General features: G+C 55.2%; 3 protein-coding genes across 3 annotated transcripts; 2 read left to right on the top strand and 1 right to left on the bottom strand.

Annotated features, from left to right (window-relative positions):
* Positions 1-239: 239 nt before the first annotated feature.
* Positions 240-15,070, top strand: MFIFM68171_05557 (Non-ribosomal peptide synthetase nps2; the record flags this gene model as incomplete). The annotated part of the gene is made up of 4 exons (XM_071060977.1): positions 240-6,419; positions 6,472-6,545; positions 6,598-14,887; positions 14,936-15,070. 4 exons carry the CDS (start codon positions 240-242, stop codon positions 15,068-15,070), a joined length of 14,679 nt encoding a protein of 4,892 aa, XP_070917078.1.
* Positions 15,071-15,321: 251 nt separating this feature from the next.
* Positions 15,322-16,226, bottom strand: MFIFM68171_05556 (Oil body-associated protein 1A; the record flags this gene model as incomplete). Its single annotated transcript, XM_071060976.1, has 4 exons — positions 15,322-15,359; positions 15,431-15,877; positions 15,934-16,045; positions 16,119-16,226. 4 exons carry the CDS (start codon positions 16,224-16,226, stop codon positions 15,322-15,324), a joined length of 705 nt encoding a protein of 234 aa, XP_070917077.1.
* Positions 16,227-19,110: 2,884 nt separating this feature from the next.
* MFIFM68171_05555 (Modin) lies at positions 19,111-21,148 on the top strand (the record flags this gene model as incomplete). The annotated part of the gene is made up of 2 exons (XM_071060975.1): positions 19,111-20,155; positions 20,205-21,148. 2 exons carry the CDS (start codon positions 19,111-19,113, stop codon positions 21,146-21,148), a joined length of 1,989 nt encoding a protein of 662 aa, XP_070917076.1.
* Positions 21,149-21,562: the final 414 nt, after the last annotated feature.

Raw genomic sequence — 21,562 nt, 5'->3', positions numbered from 1 at the left:
AAGTGCCCAGCAACGCTTTACACACGCTTATTGAACACTAAGAGCGAGGTATACACAGGTACTTGCCCGGGGAGGAAAGGGGTTCTGCTGAAAGTCAGTCTTGTTGACACGCTGACGACTTTTTGGTGGAGAGCCTCACCACTCTTGAGTTGTTCCGATCCAACCCCCTTTACAACGAGGGGCCAATGACCAATCAACTTGAACGCCATTTCTGATTGTCAAGCAGGTCCAGGAACACCATGAACACCATGAACACCACCAAGCAGAAAGTCAACGACACTTTGTCAATCGCCAACCACCCGGCGACACGGTTACCGGGACCAAGCTTGCTTCATCTCCTCGTGCAAAAGAACTCCCAGCACGGGGAACCCGCTATCCATTTTTTGACGCAAGACGATTCTCGCGTATCTCTGTCTTACACCGACTTCCACCATGCCTCTGAAACGCTGGCAAGGAGAATATCGGCCTTGACCGGCTCCCGTGTAGATTCCAAGCCCTTTATCGTCCCGGTGCTCGTACCACAGAGTCCGGAGCTATATATCGCGCTGTTGGCCATTCTCAAAGCGGGAGGTGCCTTCTGCCCAATGAACTTGGATGCTCCCGTTGAGAGGACCAAGTTCATCTTGGACGATGTTTCGGCGGCGATCGTCATTACGACATCCGGTCTGGCGTCGAAGCTCCCTCGAGGCGAGCACGTTGTGTTGATGGTCGACGATGAAGCATCGCATGGAGCAACGGTGTTTGTAAAACACAGGAAGCCCCAGGCACGCGACCTGGCGTACGTTATGTACACATCAGGCTCAACTGGAAGTCCTAAAGGGGTCGGTGTCTCGCATGAGTCGGCTACCCAGAGCCTCCTGGCGCACGACCGCCACATTCCGCAGTTCTCGAGGTTCCTCCAGTTTGCCGCGCCCACCTTCGACGTCTCAGTTTTTGAAATTTTCTTTTCATTTTTTAGGGGCAAAACCCTCGTGAGCTGCACGCGGCCCGCTATGCTCAACGACCTGCCTGCGGTCATCAGGAATCTGGAGGTGGATGCATGCGAATTGACGCCGACTGTTGCCGGTAGCTTGCTCCGCAGACGAGAAAACACCCCTGGGCTGCGCCTCCTACTCACTATCGGCGAGATGCTCACCGAGCCGGTGGTGGAAGAGTTTGGCGGAAGCGAAGAGCGCCCAAGCATGCTCTGGGGAATGTACGGGCCGACCGAGGCAGCAATACATTGTACCCTGCAACCTGCCTTTGCCCGCGGCTCGGCAGTTCGCAATATCGGCATGCCGCTGGACACCGTCTCGGCCTTCATACTGGAGGTTCGGGAAGATGACGACGCAAACTTGGAGTTACAGGTCTTGCCTCACGGTCAGGTCGGGGAGCTAGCCCTGGGCGGGTACCAGCTCGCCGAGGGCTACCTGAACCGGCCCCAACAGACTTCGTCAGCCTTTGTTGAAACGCGATATGGCCGTTTGTACAGAACGGGGGACAAAGCAGTGATGACGCCTGATGGCACTCTCGAGTGTTTTGGGCGAATCGCCGATGGACAGGTGAAGCTCAGGGGACAGCGGATTGAGCTTGGCGAAATTGAACATGCTGCATTAAAGACCCAGGGTTGTCACGGCGCAGTCGCTGCCGTCACTGATTCGATGCTCGTCCTCTTCTGTGCCGTCGACAAACGGAGTGGCATGATATCCGCTATCGGGGAGTCTTGCAGAAAATGGCTTCCGGGCTTCATGTTGCCCAGCGACATCGTGGTTGTCGAAGGCTTTCCTCGTCTCGTATCAGGCAAGGTCAACCGTAAGCAACTTGTCGAAGACTATAAGGAATCTCTACAGCTTGAGATGTCGCCGGGCGTCCAATATAGGGATGGCTTAGAGAAACAGCTCTGCGACCTTGTCAGCGAAACCTTGAGAGTCAAAGTGCAGCCCGACCAGGAGTTATTCAGGGCAGGTCTGGATTCCCTCAGCGCTATCAAGCTCGCCTCTGTCCTCGGTAAGGCTGGTTTCAATATCGGGGCGGTTGATGTACTAGAAGCCCGCACAATCAGTGCCATGGGCTCACGCCTGCGCGCCGATGAGGATATTTCGCCGCGAGCGCCACATATCACTGCAGAATCGCGTGATCGCAATCTCGCAGGCATCGCTGTGAGCCACCCGGTGCTCTCCAGCCATACTGAGCGCATCGAGGCCATCGTTCCATGTACGCCGCTTCAGACTTCGATGCTAGCTGAGACTATGGCCGATAGTCGCGCCTACTGCAACTGGGTTGAGCTAAGGTTCTGGGGGAGTCCATCAGCGGGGTCTATTCGTTATTGGTTCATGCAGCTTGCCGAGAAGAACGAGATTCTCCGGACCGGTTTTATACACCACGAGGGCCGATTCCTGCAGACCATCTTCAAAGAACTCAGCGAATCAAACATCTCAATGCCGGATCGCCTCGTTAGGGACTTTACACTTAGAGAGCACAAGGAGTTCTTGTTCCCGTTCCGGATCCAGATCTCTCCCCCGACCGAACGAAATGATACTGTTGTTGTCATGCAGCTTCATCATGCAGTTTACGACGGCTGGTCGCTGGACTTACTACTCTCGGATCTTGCCAGGCTTACACGAGGCGAGCAGCCGGATCCCCGACCCCAGTTTCGGGAGTTTTCCTCATACCATCAATCCGAATCCTTCCGAGAAAGCTGTGACGCCGCAAGGGAATTTTGGGCTGCAAATCTTCAAGGCTTTCAGCCCCCTCCGTTCCCGATCCTACATCAGAACGCCACAAGCTCAATCCAGGTCCTTTCATCCTCACTCTCTCTTGATGTGAAGCCGTTGGATCTGAAAACGGCCCTCCAGCGTATTGATTGTGGGCCACAGACGGTATTCCAGGCTGCTGTGGCATGGCTCTGGAGCTCGATGGTCGGTAGCGAGGATGTGGTAGTCGGGTCAGTTACGTCGGGGAGAACACTGCCCATCCCCAGAATCGAAGACATCGTCGGGCCATGCATTGCCGCCGTACCACTTCGAATAGGGTTTTCTCAGGTGCGAACCATTAGAGACCTCCTGATCAGCATTCACGTCGGAAACAGAGCGGCGCTCCGACACAGCGTTCTGCCGCTCTCCGAGCTCAAACGGGCTATCGGAGTACGGCCAGGACAGACCGTCTATGATGTTCTGTTCATCTATCAGGAGTCATTGCAGGGTAGACAGATCACTGATGCCTTCAAAGAAACCGCGCACCAAGACTACTTAGAGACAAAACTCCTGATCGAGGTTGAACCTAGATTGAACGACTTCATCTGCCGGTTCACCTGGCATTCCGACGCAATCCCGAGGACCCAGATAGAGATCCTAAAGAAATCGCTCCAGGCGCTGGTGTCTCACATCATTGCTAACCTGGACTCGGAAGCCTCTTCACTCCGGAAATCCCAGCCGCCCCATCTCCTTTCTGTCTACAACCCCAACCCGTCCCCATGTTCCGGCGTTCCGGACCTCGCTTACGCTGTTGAGCGCGTCGCAGCCGAACACCCCGGAAAGGACGCCATCTGCTTTGCGGACCACATCTCCGATGGCATCATCAAAACCACCACCATTTCGTTTGCCGAGCTCAACTCGGAGGCTAACAAAATTGCTTGGCGTATCAGAGAACGGGGCCTGAATGCGGGCGGATCAGTTGCCATTATTATGGAGAAGTCGATTCTTCTGTACGTGGGCATCCTCGCGATCCTGAAGGCTGGTTGCGCATATTTGCCTCTTCTCCCTAGCACCCCGGCCGCCCGAATCGAAACCATTCTCCAACAAGCCGGAGTGAATCTTTGCCTCCTGGACACGGACACTCACACGCTGGTAACGGGGCTGCCGTGCGACTTCGTGGACCTTCGGTCATTCGATATACGGTCGGCACCTACCCGAAACGTAGAGCGAACACCGGATCCAAACCGGCTGGCCTACATAATCTATACGTCTGGAAGTACGGGGACGCCCAAGGGTGTCTGCCTCACGCAACTCAACATCACGAGTAACCTCGATGCGTTGTCACAGATTTACCCGGTGAGAGAGAACTCGCGGCTTCTGCAGTCTTGCTCGCAAGCATTTGACGTCTCCGTGTTTGAGATCTTCTTTGCCTGGACCCGAGCTATTTGCCTCTGCGCTGGGACAAACGACACACTTTTCGAGGATCTCGAGAGGGCGATACGCAAACTCAAAGTCACGCATCTCAGCATGACGCCGACAGTCGCATCGCTGGTAGACCCGGAAAAGGTTCCCTTGGTCGAATTTCTGGTCACTGCTGGAGAGGCTATGACCGAAGCTGTCGCCCGGAAGTGGGGTGAGAAGCTGTACCAGGGCTACGGACCATCCGAGACCACTAACATCTGCAGCGTCAAGAAGATGGGTCCGAACGACACAATCCAGCATCTTGGGTGGTCATTCAAAAATACCTCAACCTTCGTCCTCGCTCGTGACGGTATGGAGCCAGTCCCTTTGGGTGGTCTCGGCGAACTGTGTTTCGGTGGCGACCAGATTGCACAGGGATACCTCAACATGCCAGACCTCACCGCGGCCAAGTTCGTGAACCACCCGGCTTACGGGCGCCTTTACAAATCCGGGGATCTGGGCCGTATGCATCAGGACGGATCGATCTTCATTGTTGGCCGAGTAGACGACCAAATTAAGGTTCGCGGTCAACGAGTGGAGCTCCACGAGATCACCGAGGCCGTGAAGCGATCGACCGATGCTGCGGACTGCATTACACTGTTCTTGCGTGGGGGGTATGAGGGATCTCGAGACCAGATTGTCTCATACTGGGTGCCAAGCCGGAGTGAGGCCATCCAGTTTCGAGTTCTGGATATCAACGACGGACTCAAGACAGAGATCCAGTCCATGTACTGTGCCCTTAGTGCGCAACTTCCGACATATATGGTGCCTTCGGCTATCGTTCCAATTTCGACCCTGCCGACCACAGCCTCTGGGAAGCTGGATAAGGCCCGTCTCAAGCAAGCCTTTAACAGTCTCCAGCGTCACTACCTCGCCTGCGTCGGCTACGGGGCGGAGTTTGTTGCGGATGACGGCGAGTGGTCTAGTATCGAGTTGCAGGTTGCCGAAGCCGTCACCGAGGCGTTGCACGCCGGGAGAAGCGACATCCAGAGATGGACGCCTCTGACGACATTGGGACTTGACTCCATTTCGGCGATTCAGGTCTCGGGACGTTTATACGCACAATTTGGTACACGACTCCCGATATCACTGATTCTGCAGAACCCGAGTGTTGCAAGGCTCGCACGGGTGCTGCCCACGGTGATTGCGGCTTCAACGGCGCGTGAGACAGATCTCCTCCCCAAGCAACTCGTTGACAAAGTCGTCGAAAGACTAGATGGTCGACGGTTTGATAAGATTCTACCCTGCACCCCTCTTCAAGAAGCCATGCTCGCAACGTCAGCGGGAGAGGGACGCTATCTCAACCGAATGCTTTTCAAGGTTAACGCGGACTTGGCGAGGTTGAAGAACGCTTGGAATGCTATTTGCGCTCGGCATGGTATTCTGCGGACATGCTTCGTGTCCACGGTGGATGCCCATCGGCCGATCCTCCAGGTTGTGCTCGCGCAGTGGCAACCCCCTTGGCACCATTTTGACGCCTGCCGATCCACCGTCGATGATTGCATATCTCAGCACGCCCGCGCTGTGCCAGACCCGTTAGACACAATGGAGCCTGCGGTATCGTTTGCCTCGATCGGTCAAGGCGACCGTGTCTATCTGTCCTTGATTTGCCACCATGCTCTGTATGACGGTGTGGCAATCGAGAGGCTGCTGTATGAAGTCGAACAGCTCTTTGGTGGTTCCTCGCTTTTACCGACCCCTGAGTATGAGAGGTTCCTCCGGGAATCGCTGGCATTGCCGGCATCTACGGACAAATTCTGGATGGAGCATCTTGCCGACTACCAGCCAAAAATGGTCACGCAGTTGAAACCCGGGGATCTTGAGATGCGTCCACAGGCTTCAGCACGCGAACTGGACATCCCCTTGTCACAGATCAAGACCAGAGTCAGAGAGCTTGGCGTCTCGCTTCTGGCGATGGTTCAGTCAGCTTGGGCAATTGCGCTTGGATGTGTGTTCCGGACCAGTGACATCTGCTTCGGAAATGTTATGAACGGCCGTTCTCTGCTCATGGATGATATTGATAAGCTCGTTGCACCATGCTTCAACACGATACCCGTCCGCGTCGACATATCTGACAGCGAACGGAATGTCGACCTGATGAAGGCCTTCCAAAGAATCAATGCAGAGCTCATACAATATCAGTTTACCCCCCTCAGGCGAATCCAGTCTCTACTGTCCCAACACGCCACACGGCGCATATTTGATACCCTTTTGCTTCTACAACAACCTCGCCGCCCGCTGGATCAGTCTCTTTGGGCGCTGGAACGAGACGAGGGTGAGATGGATGTGAGTTAATACTCATGGTTAGCCAAGTTTGGACAAGGGCTGAAACTATTAGGTTCCTCTTATCTGTGAAGTCACACCCGTAACCTCTACAGATCGTCTCACTATCGAGCTGCATGCTGCAGAGAGGTGAGTGCCCCCTTTGTAGTATGCACGAAGCACGTACTTACTTTTATACCAGTCAGCAACTCTCTCCCGAGGCCGTGGAACTGGTTTTTGACTTGTTTTGTTATGCCATTCGAGACTGCATCCAATTCCCTGCGTCTAATAGTTCTCTGAATGGTATCCCTCAGAGGCTGATGGAGAGGGTATCCCGCTTTTCACTACGGCCTCCGGAGCCTGCCATCGTTCCACGCCTATCAGACAGTCCAACAGAAGAGTGGACCACGACAGAAGTATCCATCCGCGCGGTGCTTGCAGCGCTCTCGCCATCGGACACCGACCGCATCCAACGTCACACCACGATCTATCAACTCGGACTCGACAGCATCACCGCCGTACAGATCGCCTCAATGCTGCGGGAGCGCGGTTATCAAATACTTGCGAGCGACGTAATTGAAAATCCGACTTGTGAAAGCCTCGCTCAATATATCCAAACTCGAGTTCCAGATACGGAGGCTAAACCGACTTTCGACATCGCAGGCTTCCGGTCCATAGTCCGTCCGCAAATCGTGGCGCAAGGAATTGCGCTTGACCGCGTGGAGACGATACTCCCTTGCACTCCCCTACAATCCGCCATGATGGCGCAGTTTATAAAGTCCGGCGGCGTCAACTATTTTAACCACATTGTTTTCCAATTGCAAGAGGGTGTAAACCCTACCCAGATGATTGAGGCATGGCGTGTTGTCTCCACCACACATCCTATCCTACGCACTGGAATCATACCGGTCGAGCATAATGAGTGCGACTTCGCTATGATCGAGTATCGCATGGCAGACACCGCCCGTGTAGAACTGGTTGGTTCATTGGACCCCGGACTGTGGCGGCTCGAAGCCTCTCGTGCGGCGGTCGAGGAGCCCTGGGAGAGGCTGTGGAAAGTGGCTGTTGTCAAGGCCAAGGAAGGATTTTGCATGCATCTCGCGATACATCACGTCTTGTACGATGCACAATCCCTTCAGCTGATACTCGAAGACCTTGCAAAAGCACTCGCGAGCGGCCAGGTCTCGGCCTCCTCCTGCAACGAGGATGTCGTCCTTGATATTCTGCGTCACGTATCAGCAGAGACAGAGCGTTCAGAAAGGTTTTGGAAGCAGCAAGGCACAAGCATTGTCATAAACGGGTTTCCAGTAATGACGCCACTACGGGTGGCGTCGCGCGAGATCTTGACCGAAGCGAGCACGAGTAGCGTATCATTAACCGCCCTGGAGGCAGCAGCAGCAAAATCCGGCCATACCCTGCAAGTCATCCTTCAGGCTGCGTGGACTCGCGTTCTGTCAGCATACCTCGGAGAAACCTCCGTCGTCTTCGGGGTTGTCCTGTCCGGCCGCAACACCGACGCAACTCGCAACGCCGTGTTCCCCTGCATCACGACGTTGCCAGTGATATCCAGCAACATCAATTCGAATCTCAGTCTGTTGACCGAGATGCTCCAGTACAACAGCGAGCTGTATAAGCAGCAGCACCAGCCTCTAACTCGAATACAGCAATGGCTCGGGTGTCCCAACTCTAGGTTATTTGATACGTTGCTGGTGTACCAGAAACTCGGCATTGAGTTGTTAGAGAGCAGACCATGGCGCATTGTGCATGAGGAAGCCAACATTGACTACTCAGTGTCGATTGAGGTAGAGCCCAAAGCGTGTAATAGGCTCGATTACCGCATCACCTTCTTTAGCGACGTCCTGCCCAAGGAGCAAGCCCGCATGTTGCTGAGACAGCTTGATGAAGCAGTTCGGCACCTTGCTCTCGAACCTGAAGGACAGGAATCAGACTTGTCCATGTCTTACCCTGACCTCTTCTCAATCCTGCCTCCCGAGACGCACGAGATCCCAACAACAGTAAAGTTCCTTCACCAGTTCGTCGAGCTACAGGCGGCGAGCACGCCCGATGCCGCCGCTCTTCATTTTGTGGCCGGCTTTGACAACGAGGCTCCAGTTGGACGTATATGGTCCTACAAGCAGCTCGATACTAACGGTAACCGGGTTGCGCAAATGTTGCTCCCCCACGTCAAATCTGGGGACATCGTCGCTGTCTACTTTGACAAGTGCCCGGAGGCCTACTTTGCCATCTTGGGTGTTCTCAAAGCCGGTTGCGCCTTTGTTGCGCTTGACCCCGGCGCCCCACGGCCGAGGAATGAGTTCATTATCAGTGATTCCGGTGCTTCGGTCTTATTGACTCCCCGGCAAGGAAAGGATTTCTTGGAGCTATCCGTAACAGTGCCTGTGCTAAGCATAGACGAAGGCTCGATGGCGGCTGCGCCTCCCGACACTCCTACCCTGAGGCGAGAGCTTCAGACTAGTGACGTGTGCTACTGCCTCTATACATCTGGCACAACGGGGACACCCAAGGGCTGCGAGATCACTCATGACAACGCCGTGCAATGCATGCTGGCGTTTCAGCACATCTTCAAGGGCCATTGGCAAGAGGATTCGAAGTGGCTGCAGTTTGCTTCTCTCCATTTTGATGTGTCGGTTCTTGAGCAGTACTGGAGCTGGTCCGTGGGCATCACTCTCGTTGCGGCACCGCGGGATCTGATCCTGGACGACCTGGCCACTACGATCCGTCGACTTGGCATCACCCACATCGATCTAACGCCTAGCTTGGCCCGGCTTCTCCACCCCGACGATGTCCCCAGTCTCTGCAGGGGCGTCTTCATCACTGGAGGCGAGTCCCTGAAGCAAGAGATCCTTGATGTCTGGGGCTCCAAGGGAGTCATTTACAATTTTTACGGCCCGACTGAGGCTACCATCGGGGTGACGGTCTACCCACGCGTACCGACAGCGGGCCGCGCATCCAACATTGGGCGGCAGTTCATCAATGTAGGCTCATACGTGCTGAAGCCCGAGACAGAGCAGCCCGTCATCAGAGGCGGCGTGGGCGAGTTGTGTGTCTCTGGAAGGCTGGTAGGCAAGGGGTATTTGAAACGCGACGAGCTCACGGCTCAGAGGTTCCCGACGTTGCAGCGCTCGGGGGATCGTATCTACCGCACCGGCGATCTGGTCCGCGTCTTGCATGATGGGTGCTTTGACTTTTTGGGGAGGGCCGATGACCAAGTGAAGCTTCGCGGCCAGCGCCTAGAGGTTGGGGAGATCAATCATGCGATCCGGAAAGGCGTCGAGATCGTCACGGATGTCGCTACGCTTGTTGTGCGGAACGAGACACATCAAAAAGATTTTCTCGTTTCGTTCATCGTGGCCGATGATCAAGTCGGACGGCGAGAGGGGGCCAGTTGCCTCAAGGCCATCGAGAGCAAGGAGGCGTCGGCGCTCTGCCGGCGTGCGCGCGATGCCTGTCGTTCGAAGCTCCCTAGTTACATGGTCCCGACATACGTGTTGCAGCTGCCGTTCATCCCGTTGTCGGCAAACAACAAGGCGGAGATCAAAGAGCTCCGAAAATTCTTTTCCTCGCTTAGTCAAGATAAATTGGTGGCATTCTCCTCGGCTGATAAAGAACCCCGAGCACTTGACCCTAGAGAGGTCAAGGTTGCCAAGGTTCTTGCTACGGTGCGATCTGTCGATACAAGCTCTCTATTACCAGAATCGAGCATCTTCGAGCTCGGTATCGACTCCATCTCCGTTCTGCGGTTCTGTCGGGCTCTGAAGAACGAGGGCTTCACACACGCCACTCCATCCCTGATACTGCAGCACCCTCTGATCAGCGATCTGGCCAGCGCTTTGGAGATGCCAAAAAACTCATCAAATTTGGATTTGGCCGCGGCAGCCAGGCAACTCGTTCAAGCATGTGTTCACAAACACCGGCCACACGTTTGCAAAGAACTTGGCATCACACCAGACCAGATCGAGTACATCGCACCATGCTCACCTTTACAGCAAGGCATGATATCGAGGTCCGTCACCGACAACGCATACTACAACACATTCCAGTACATACTTGCGCCAAAAGTATCGACTAGTTTCCTTCGTGACGCTTACCAAAGAGCGGTTGATGCGCTGCCTATCCTCCGGACCAAGTTCGTCGGCACAGTCGACGGCTTTGTCCAAGTTGCTCTGAAAAAGTGTTCTCTGTCTTCGTGTTGGAGAGAAATGCAGCTCTGTGGAACATCTGTTGAAGATGCGGTTTCGATGACACGGGAGTCTTGGATCTCTCGGAACCATGGATGCCTAGCACAACCGTTGGAAGCCGTCCTCGTTAATGGTGGGGATTCTGGGCACCGTCTGCTCCTCCTGCATATTTTCCACGGACTCTACGATGCCAACAGCTTGGCGCTCGTTCTCGATCGGGTGGCAGGCGAATATCTGGCCCTTACAGGCGACCACACTGTGGAACTAACATCGATGCCGTCCTTTCTGGACGCCCTGTGCTACGGACCGCTACAAGACTTCAGCTCCAGCAAACCATTCTGGGTGGAGCATCTTGATGGTGCAACGGTGACGCCTGTCTTCGACCCTCCTCGCGATGCGGTGGCTCTCACTGTTCAGCGCCGCCTCTCGATTCGGCGCCTGGAAGCTCTGAGAGTCAGCCTCGGAGTCACACACCAGGCTCTGGTGCAATCCGCATGGGTCAGTGTCCTGGCCAGGCACCTAATTGTTGATCCGGTTATCGGGATCATTGTCTCGGGGCGTGTCAGCGAACTAGATGGTGCTGAGAGGGTTGTCGGTCCGCTTTTCAACACGCTTCCTTTCCGCGCCCGTACTTCCGCTCAGGGCGAGACATCCGGGAGGACTTGGTTATCCTTGATTCGGCAATGCCACGACTTCAACACGGAAGTGCTGGCCTTCCAACACACCCCACTCCGCGACATCCAGAAGTGGTGCTCGGGGGGTAATCCGCTGTTCAATACACTCTTTTCGTTCCAGCGCAACGAGGCAACAGCAGCGGAGAAGCAGGGGTTATGGAAAGCGGCTCCCTCGGAATCAAATATCGATTACCCTCTGGCTTTGGAAGCGAACTTGGACAATGATGGCTGTCTGACTCTCCTTATTGTTGCCCAAGGGGATTCTAATGATTCTGGTAACCTTGTGGCAATGATGGACGAACTTGAGGCGTCGTTCGACGCCATGTTGCAGAATCCTCGCGACGCTGTCTTGCATGGGGAGCCGCAGTCAGCTGACAAAGTGGGCGGAGGCGGCGCGCTTAGAGAGCGCCTGCCTTCAGTTGAACCCACGGGCCCAACCTTTACTTGGACACGAGAAGCGCTTCTGATTCGTGATGAGATAGCCGCGCTTGCCGGAGCAGCACCAGAATCTGTTACCGAGACGACCCCTATCTTCGGGTTAGGCCTTGACAGCATCGATGTCATCAAGCTATCAGCGCGACTTAAGCGGCACGGAGTCAGGATCAAAACCGGCGAGCTAATGAAAGCTCAGACAGTCGCAGCCAGCTTGCAGATTCTCGAGGCACGCACAAGCGATTCCGAGGAGGCAAGCAATGCAAGGCCGCGCTTGAGATCGGAGATTTGTGATAACTTAAGGAAGTATGCGGCCGCGCTGGGCGGGGTTGGCGAGGGCGACATCGTGCTCCCAACAACGCCGCTTCAGGACTCGATGGTTATGGAGATGATCGAATCCAACTTTCAGCTCTACTTCAACCACGACATTCGGGAGTTAGCACCCACAGTCGATCTTGACAAACTCAAAGGCGCGTGGAGGACCGTGATTGCAGGGTCTCCTATATTGCGGACTAGGTTCCTGCCGATCGACATCCCGTTTCTGGAGTCGGCATATTGCCAGGTGATCGCGCAGGATCCTTCGCCATACATAACCGACATCAGTCTAAATGACACGGACGAGTTGGAAACAATTTGTGACACGGCTGTTCAGCTGGCACGTAAGGGGGCCGGGCGGTCCCACCTCCTCCAGCTTGCCTTTGCCAGCGTCGGCCAGAAGAGATTCCTGGTACTCTCTCTGGCCCACGCGCTATACGACGGGTGGTCACTCGCGCTCATTCATCAAGATCTACAGGCCGCATATGAGGGAAGATACGTGCCGCGCACTATGGACGACTATTTGGGTCGAGTTGAAGCCATCCTATTCCCAGGGCATCAGGACGCCTCGTCCTTTTGGTCCGGGTTCCTGGAAGGTGCTGCCTCGACCATTTTCCCGGAGGAAGAAGACCGAGAGGATTCAGACCAAGAAGGCGCTATCCATCGGGTAGAACTGGTCTCGGCACTCCCCGCAGACGAAGTTGCGTCGTTCTGTAGAGCTCACGCCGTGACGTTGCAGACGTTGGGACAGGCTTGCTGGGCCGCGGTCTTGGCTTCACGGACGGGGTCTCTAGATGTCACATTTGGCGTGGTCCTCGCATGCCGAGATAACGAGTCTTCAGAGGACCTCTTGTTCCCAACCATGAACACGGTTGCGGTCCGGAATGTCCTGCACGGCTCTGTATCCTCGTGGGTACGATACACGCAGGACAATATGACCAGTATCGCTCCCTACCAGCATTTTCCACTTCGCAAAGCGCAGAAGCTAGCGCAGGTTAGCGGGCAACTTTTCAATACGCTATTCATCTATCAGCGTAACCCATCCAGCCAGCAGGGTTGGGAACTTCTAGTGAAGTCTGTCGGTGGCTCGTCAGCAGTGGAATACCCGGTGTGCGTCGAGATGGCCGCCTCAGGAGCAGAACCCGTTTGGAGAGCGGCAATCGGCGGTGCCTACGGCTCCTCAGAGGACTCCCTAGGCCTGCTGCAAGCACTTGACTCGGTTCTTATACATCTCGTGCGCTCATCTGATTCCGACGTTCTTGCGTTCAACGGGCCAAGAATCTCTATTTGCGGACTCGAACCGATCCTGCTCGGAGTTTCTGACTGCGGGTCAACTACCGCCATTTCTGAACCGTCCACGGAAGGGAGCGACACATGGTCACCTGTCGAGGAGAGGATCCGAGATGTCTTTTCCGACGTATCTGGGGTACCTGCTGCATCCATACTAAAGAGCCACGGCATATACCACCTCGGCCTAGACTCGATCAACGCCATCAAGGCTGGCTCGCTCCTGCGCAAGAATGGCATTGATATTGGGCTCCGATCAATGCTCAAAGCCGGGTCCATCGCAGACATGGCGCGGCTGGTGCGCGATGCTCAGGCGCTGCTGACGCCGGATGAAAGTGACTTTTCTAACGAAGTTTCATCGCTCGAAGAAATCGATGTTTCTGCGATCCTCGCCGCAGCCCAGATCGACAAAACGACCGTCAAAGAGGTACTTCCCGCATCACCCATGCAGGTACACATGCTGTCCGTATGGCAGAACACGAATGGAGAGGTTTTCTACCCTTACTTCACCTACATTGTGTCTAGCAAGGTGGATAGGGTCACCATAACTACTGCTTGGGATGCCCTGATCGAGGAGACACCGATTCTAAGGACCTTGTTCGTTTCAACAGGCGCGCGGTCGGTACCGATTCTGCAGGTTGTTCTAGACCCCTCGGCGTTTGCAAAAAGCTGGTCTTCCCCGTCGTCCGGCACATGGAAATCGGACACCCGGGCAGCAGTTCAACCATATCATTCCCTACACCTAGAGGTGCACGGCACGGACCAATGGAAGATCCGGCTCAAGATTCACCACGCTCTGTACGACGCAGTCAGCCTGCCGGCAATCATGGACAGATTTGCTGTCCTCTGCACCGATACAGCACGAGAAACTACCAGCCCTGTCTTTGACCAGCGTAACATTCTCGCCCTGCAGTCCTCCGAGGCCAATCAAGCTGCGAGGCGGGAGTTCTGGACCGGATATCTTGCTGAAGCTGGGCCGACACCCCAGCCATTTAAGAAAGAGTCACAGGACGAAGCGACGCCCAAGTCTCGGACCGCAGTGGTCAAACGAGCTGCAGTCCAGCGGATCTCAGATCTTATGAAGCTCTGCAAAGACAACGGCGTCAGCTTGCAGGCGCTGTTATTCGCCGCGTATGCGGAGGTTCTGGCTTTGTCAACCGCCGGTGCGAGGCCGGAGGGCGTAGTGTTTGGCGTCTATTTGGCCAACAGGGCCGAGATTAGCGCTCCGCAGTCAGCTTCTTACCCGTTCCTCCGACTGGTCCCGCTTAGAGTGACTTTAACGCATGAGGGCACCCTAATCGACGTTGCGACGGCGATACAACAGGATATTCATGCTATTTCATCGCCTGTCAATGTGGAAGTCGGGCTCTGGGAGATCAAGGACTGGACTGGTCTAACAGTGGAAAGCTTTGTCAATTTCATCAGCGCCGGCCCCAGCCACGACGATCATGAAGATGAAGCGGTCTTATTTCAACAAGTGACAACGCCAGACGCAGAATTCGCGGAGGGCCACTGGAGAAACGCAGCTAGGGGGCATGGGCCGCCTCAAGAGCTTTCTAGCAACCCTGTACGGGACGCGTATGCGGTGAGTTACACGGCTATCTAGCAATGGGATGTTATTGACGGTGATTAGGATGCGTTTGATATCGAGGTGTCGGTGGAGGGTGATGACATGACGATTGGCGTTTTTGGGCCCCCCGCATTGGGGGTGGCTGGGGGGTTGGCGATCATTAACAATATTGCCAAAGTGTTGGAACGGGCTGTGTAGGTAGATTTGTGTCATTCCGCGGCTTTTTGCGTTCCAGTTCATGTTTTTCTCATCCTCGATTGTTTTTGCTGTCATTTGCTGCCCGTTGGGGCTATTCCGATGCTTCTATCAAACCAGGTGGCAACCCAGAAACATGAAGTATAAGGGTTAACAGTTTATCAATTTATTGCGAGAGAATCCCACCCCCCACTACTCCTAGACCACTCTTTGCCAGTTCTTGGTGATGCTGACATTCCGGAAGCGTGCAGCACTCAGGGCTGTCGAGCCTTTTTCCAGGTGTAGTCCGCGTCTGTGCGAAGTCAGAATCGGCATGTTTTCACACTAATTAGAGCTTAACCCCATAGTATAAGCTGCACTCACCAGGATGGATCTCGGGCTCCTCAATTCCATCCCGAATTTCCTTCTTCTTCCGCCAATCACACCCGGGGAACTTCTTGTCCCTCTCATCCAGCAACCGCTCCAGCCCCTCGAGTTGCCCCAGTTCGGTGATGCTCGTCATCAGTTGGGGCTCACCCAGCGGTAGTTTGTCCCCACGGTCAACCTGCCACAGGTGGTACACCTTGCCATACAACTTAACAACTTCCCCCACCTCTGCCGTCTCGGCTTTATCCCAAACTGCTTGCGGGATGAGGGGGTTCGGCTGCGGCATGATGAGCATGCCGGACTTGACTTCGAACACGTGGCTGTGCCAGAGGCGGCGTTCGTCTTGGGGAAGGGTGGAGTAAAGATTAGGTGTAATCATGTATTCGACGCCGATTAAGCGGGCGCCAGGGGAGGGCGAGTCGTAGAGGAGGCACTGGCGAACCTCTTTTGCCGGTTAGCTTGTTTCTAAGTTTGGAGGCGTGAGAAAGTTCCTAGCTTGCCGTCGGTGAGGTGGCCGCAATAGTGGTTGGCCTCGACGACGCGAGTCGGGTCGGAGGCGTAGACGTGGAAAGCGTTGAGATGGGCGCAAATGTTCCGGAGAGGCGAGAAGTCCTAGAGAACGTGAGCTGAAAGTTCGGAATAGAATTCCTGCCAGGCAGGTATCCTGAGTTAGGACGTAACTCACCTGTGTCATTGCTGCGCCTGTTTCGAGAATGGTGTTCTTTGCGCTGCGCGGTTCGCCGGGGACATCGGACTCGGTACCCCGGTCTTTAGCGCCAGTGATTGACTCCATGATGCACTATCTTGCGTAGCTGTGAGGCTTTGTTGGGTGGTGAAGATGTTGTATGAGGCTTTCCGGGACAGCCTACGCAATATATGCTTGTTCAAGTTCAATACTGAACTGGGTGGTCACAGTGTTTTGTGACGTCATTGTGATCCCGACCCCCTGACGGCCTGATCAACAACGAGAAATCGATGGAGCCTCGGTGCGCTTCACGCTATTAGTATATGCATTACTTTTATCAAAAATGTGGATATGTACGTCGTGTTAATGACCCTCTTGTGTTTTCTCCGAGTCCATGTGCCTATTACTGGAGTCCCCTTGAGCCCCTTATACATACGGTGCCCAACACCCTCACTCCCGTGGAGCAGTAAAGCCTTAAACCAAGCCGCCTATGGCCAGGTACCATCTCTATTAATGTTTATCGAACAGGTAGCAAGTAGATTCTACTACAGAGGTCTTTGTTTGTTCATTCAGCAGGTTACCGAACACTACCTTGTTGCCTCGGCACAGCCATGAGCCATATCCTTGTTTACTCAGAGCGATCTAATTGCACTGGTCTCTGACTGACCGTGGTGGGTGCGTAACAAGGTATACGAGTTGGAGTCAACGTGGCTGGCACCACTCCCGTAATCGGGCACACTTTCTCGGTATTCAGTCCGTCGGGCGGTCTAGAGCATTGCCGTCTGGTACATGGCAAGGGCCTTCCTCCGCTCCATTCGTCGTCTTCACCGTAAGCCTCACAGTAGTCATTGTTATTCTGGTACAACACTCACCATGTCCAAAGGATTCGATCTTAGTGTCGCCAGCGTGCAGCCGAACTGGCAGGCGGCGTCGTTGAGATGGCCGCTAAGACGATCACTGTCGGTGTGTGGGACGCGTCCCGCATTCTCACGGGCTTCGATGATCGTATTTGGCATCTACGCAATCATCAGAGGTCGTATCGGCGCCGCAACACCAACCTGGCTCCAGGAGACGCTGGCCATCCAGACTCCGGCCATCTACTGGACTGATCTCTACGACCTGTTACTATCATTTATCAAGCTTGTTGGGGTTTTACACCCTCTACAAGCCCGGCGCATACTTGCTTGCCTGAGTTACCGCAGCCTGCTGGGCCGTTTTATTGGCATGCGTTATCCTGATGATTAACCTCGAAATGTTCTCGATGGGAATCCTAGCGGTGCGCAGACAGACATGCTGGGGGAACAGTTGCTAACTCTGACCGCCGTCGCCGGGGAGAGGAGTGTCATCATGGCATTCCAAGGTACAGTCAAAACAGCATAGCTGAACGGCTACCCGGATCTTTTTCGTTCTTCTCCCTATCAGGAACTCCTCACCGAGCACAAAGAGTTCGTCCCCCATTGCGTCGGACACGGTCTCTATCGTCATTTACTACATCGTTTTGGGATAACTGACTATGTTCGTGTTCTACACCTGGACTGGCTTACAGTTTGCATAGGTCATCGGCCGTATAGCCTTCTTTCACCGAGCAAGCAGCACAGTCCCCTGCCCGTGGTAGCCCAGAAGGTCGGGAACAACTGATGGCAGCTCAAAAGGCAAGCACCCGCAACCTGGCTTACGGCTTGTCAACGCGTATGATAAAACCCCATCCGCGAGGATTACCCATACCAATCGCCGGGCCTAGCGCGCAAGTAAATAGAAGTCAATGTTGACCGGCTTTGCCGTCTACGACTCGTGCATAGTTTAGCTAAATGTTGACGGACAAATCGTGGCTGTTCCTGCCTTCCGCGTCTTATAGCCATTCGACCCAAGATGAAGCCGTGGCAGACGAGAGAGGCAGCATCAGCGCTCTTGTTCGCGCAGAAGGAGGTTCCAACACAGACCCGGACAAGCTCACACGGTATAACTGGATCCCGTGCGGTGAGCATGGCTGCGGTTGAAGAGCAGGAGTCTGGGCAACCTCAGCGAGAGGTCGGCCAACAAGCGCACTCGGACCAGATGAGCAATCACGGCCCTGCAGCCCGAGAGCGGCGAACTGTTTGCTAATTAATTAGCCTCCGGAGCGTTGACGATATTAAGAACATTTTAAAGTTCGAGGCACGAAAGGCCTTGTTTAGTTAGGATCTTTTTTTTTTTTTTTCCCGAATTTGACGGCGGGAAAAAAGAACCCAATCCGAAATGTGTAAAGTACCTTAGTCAACGGGATGACGGATAGACCGAAAAGGCGGGTCATCCTCGCTGCGAAGTACAGTCCAGTCCTGTACAATTACCTTTACCTTGGCACAAACATCCCCGTTTACAGCTTGCGAGTGGGTCCCACTGGCCAACCAGAGCCAAAACGCGCTAGCCATTTGGTACCTCCGCTTTCTGCGATAACCGCCGCTGGTGCGCGCGAAACGGCACCGCCCTCGGTTGCCGGAGGCATCCATGAAACGCATCACCCAATTCGAGCGGCCCGGGTTCGAAGCACGTCGACTGGCCACCAAGCTGGCGATCGGCGGTGGAGGCCGCGCGCAGTTGATGGTCTGTTCGGTGGCTTGTGTCCGCTAAGCTGAATTGAGCCATGGCTGATGTGCCTTGGGGCCGAAGCCGCTGGCGATGCTGAAGCCACAGCGCACCTTATTGGCTGCCTCGCGCCTGTCTTCAAAGCCCCAGTCGTCCAAATCTTGCGACGCCTGACCGACCGCGCCCAAGATGCAGGCCAGTCCTCTTGGGTTGACTCCGGTTTGCCTCCCTTCCACGCATTGCTCCAAGCTTTCTTTCGAGCACGTTGATCCGCTTGTCTCCTATTCCAGCGCCTGGCATGCCCGTGTATTCTTGCCGCGCCTTTCCCTCGAGTACGGATTGTGGAACTAGGTGAGGCCCAAATTCGTGAGCACCTAGCAGCCGTCTTGACCCGACCCATCGACCTCGCCAAAGCGGCCTCCCCGACAGAATGGACAACAGCACGACTTCTGGAGGCGGCGGGTCTGACCAGGGCGATACCATCAACTGGGTCGCCCTCGTTGTGTCGCTTGTGGCCCTTCTGGGCACCGTTGCCCAGGTTCTCCAACAATATATTGCGTCCGCTGCCGGATACTCCAATTGCGGCGAGAGCGTCATGGGAAAGTGGCACGAGAGCAAAAAGCGGAAATTCCGAGCAACCGAGTTGCGGTTCGAAGTCCAGTTCGAGACACCCGTCATCTTCGTCTGCCCCCCGACCAACACCAAGGGACCAATCAAGAACAAGCCCATTCATTTCGTGAATGGCACGACGCGAAGCCTGGAAGAGACGAGGGCGCTGCTCCCAATGGACGAAGAGAAGCAGAGACAGTCGCTGCAAGAGAGCCGAGTGCACACGGCCGATAACGAGAGGGCATCCTGGGTGACGCTGCTCTCGGAGCTCCAGTCGATGGAAAAGGAGAGTCAGGAGTGGCAGCAGCAGCACTACAAGAACGGCCCGCCAGTGAATACCCCCCCTGGTGATTTTAATAACCACACCCTCGCCGTCGCGGTCCAGGCCAAGAAGCGGAGCTGGGACACGATGCCAGCCGACGTCAAAAAGCCCTACGCGACGACGGCCTTTTGCCACCTCCTCGAAATCGCGGCCATGATGGGCATATACTGGAAGGAGTTTGATCGGTCAAAAGAGCGGTACCGGGCCGAGGGTAATGGGTACATTCTCACGGGCACGCACATTCCCGATCTCGGCGTCATGTTTACGTTCCAGATATGCGGTAAAAGCAGGTTCCAGGAGAACAGGGTGATCCCGGTGGACGAAGTCAAGGAGCTGTGCTGCGGCATCGTCTCGACGCTGTTCCAGGAGAACAACAAGGACAGGCGCCGAGTCGAGTTCCCCAACGAGGAGCCTAAGGACCTCAGCTTCCTCCAGCTCGGCAGCATGGACGAGATCGCCGAGACCATGGTATTGATCGACTGCAATACTGACACGGCCAACTACTTTCGCTCAAACGACACTAAACACAGCCATCTCTTTCCGGGTAAGTGCGGTCCGTTCAGTAGCAGGGCACCACAGCTGACCATGCGCAGTCCCGTTCGAACTCCTGGGAATGCTAGGCAAGACGCTGCGCATCCGGAACAGCGCCTTCCGCATGTTGCCAAACCCCACACCGTACCACTGGGACAAGAACTTTTTCAACCTCCGCCGGCTCGTGAGAGAGTACTGGAAGAAAGTGTCCGATTCGGAGTTGGATGTCCCCCCGGTGCCGCAAATCCAGCAGCTGAAAGACGATGCCGAGGAGCTGGTGCGGATTCTAGATCAGGATAAAAAGTCCAGGACGCCCGGCTACTCCATGCCGCTGCTCAATACCCTGCACGATGTGCTGGACAGTTGTGACGACTTCCTAAAGAAGAGCGACCGGGATCTCGTTCGGATGGTGGTCCGGGAACATTTTCAAGAAGTTCTCAAGCTGATCAATGAAGAAGGAGATTTTACTATCAAGGATGACCGCAGCGTCGTGAGGCAGCGAGCCGAGCATTTCGGCGAACTCACGGCTGCCAGCCCAGAGCTGCGCCAGGAGGCGTTCATGGAGCTCTACTTCTACAAGGTCCTCGGTCAGGTTAGGGACCGTGCCGTGACGTCGTACATGCGGCGACAGACAAGCCAATACGCGCCGTCGGTGCATTCCCGTGAGGCTTCTGTCGAGGCCATTAACGAGATGAAGACCGTCTCGGCGCCGCCCACACCCTCTCCATCGCCGTCAAGACCCATATCTCCGAGCCCGCCGCAACTACAAGGCCAGGAAAGCAGCCAGTCGGTTCCTGCCCTCCACATACAGCCGCCCGATCGCGCCCCGCACCAGCTCCTCGGCATGGACGCCACTACCAGCCTCGAGGCGCGGGCGTCGGCTATTTGGTGCACGCTTGTTCTGCGGATGTTATGCTGGCTGCTGCTCCACGATTTCCACAAGAAGGACGTCCAGATCCCCAAGAGCGAGCTATTAGGTAGTCGGCTTCCTGTGTATATCGCCTGAATACCGGCGCGTTGGCGGCCTAGAACTTCAAACTATTGTCACCGGGCGTGGTCCGATGCGCTCACGGCACTGCAACAACAAGGCCTTAACATGGTGCTTAAAACTGGTTTTTGACTGGATACCCTCTCGTTTGGATCGCACCGACACGTAGGGGCAATACTGCATCTAGACGGTTCAGCCTACCGATTCCGATCCCATATGGAACAGAGAATTGTCCGTTGTTCTGGTCAGGAGGACGCGACGTATCGCCATGGCTGTCGTGCCAGCAGTACGCAGACTCCTGATGCTCGATCGGCAGAGCTTAGAGACTGCAGAGTCATTGGAGGAAGGGGTGGCAGCCCAACCCACCGAATTTTGACCCGACTATCGCACCCCGACAGCGCAGGAGCGGCGGCGGATGCAATTCGCCTGCAG

Source organism: Madurella fahalii (assembly GCF_045866475.1).
Source record: "Madurella fahalii IFM 68171 DNA, scaffold_3, whole genome shotgun sequence".
Taxonomy (NCBI): Eukaryota; Fungi; Ascomycota; class Sordariomycetes; order Sordariales; genus Madurella; species Madurella fahalii.
This window is presented reverse-complemented; position numbering and strand designations above follow the sequence as displayed.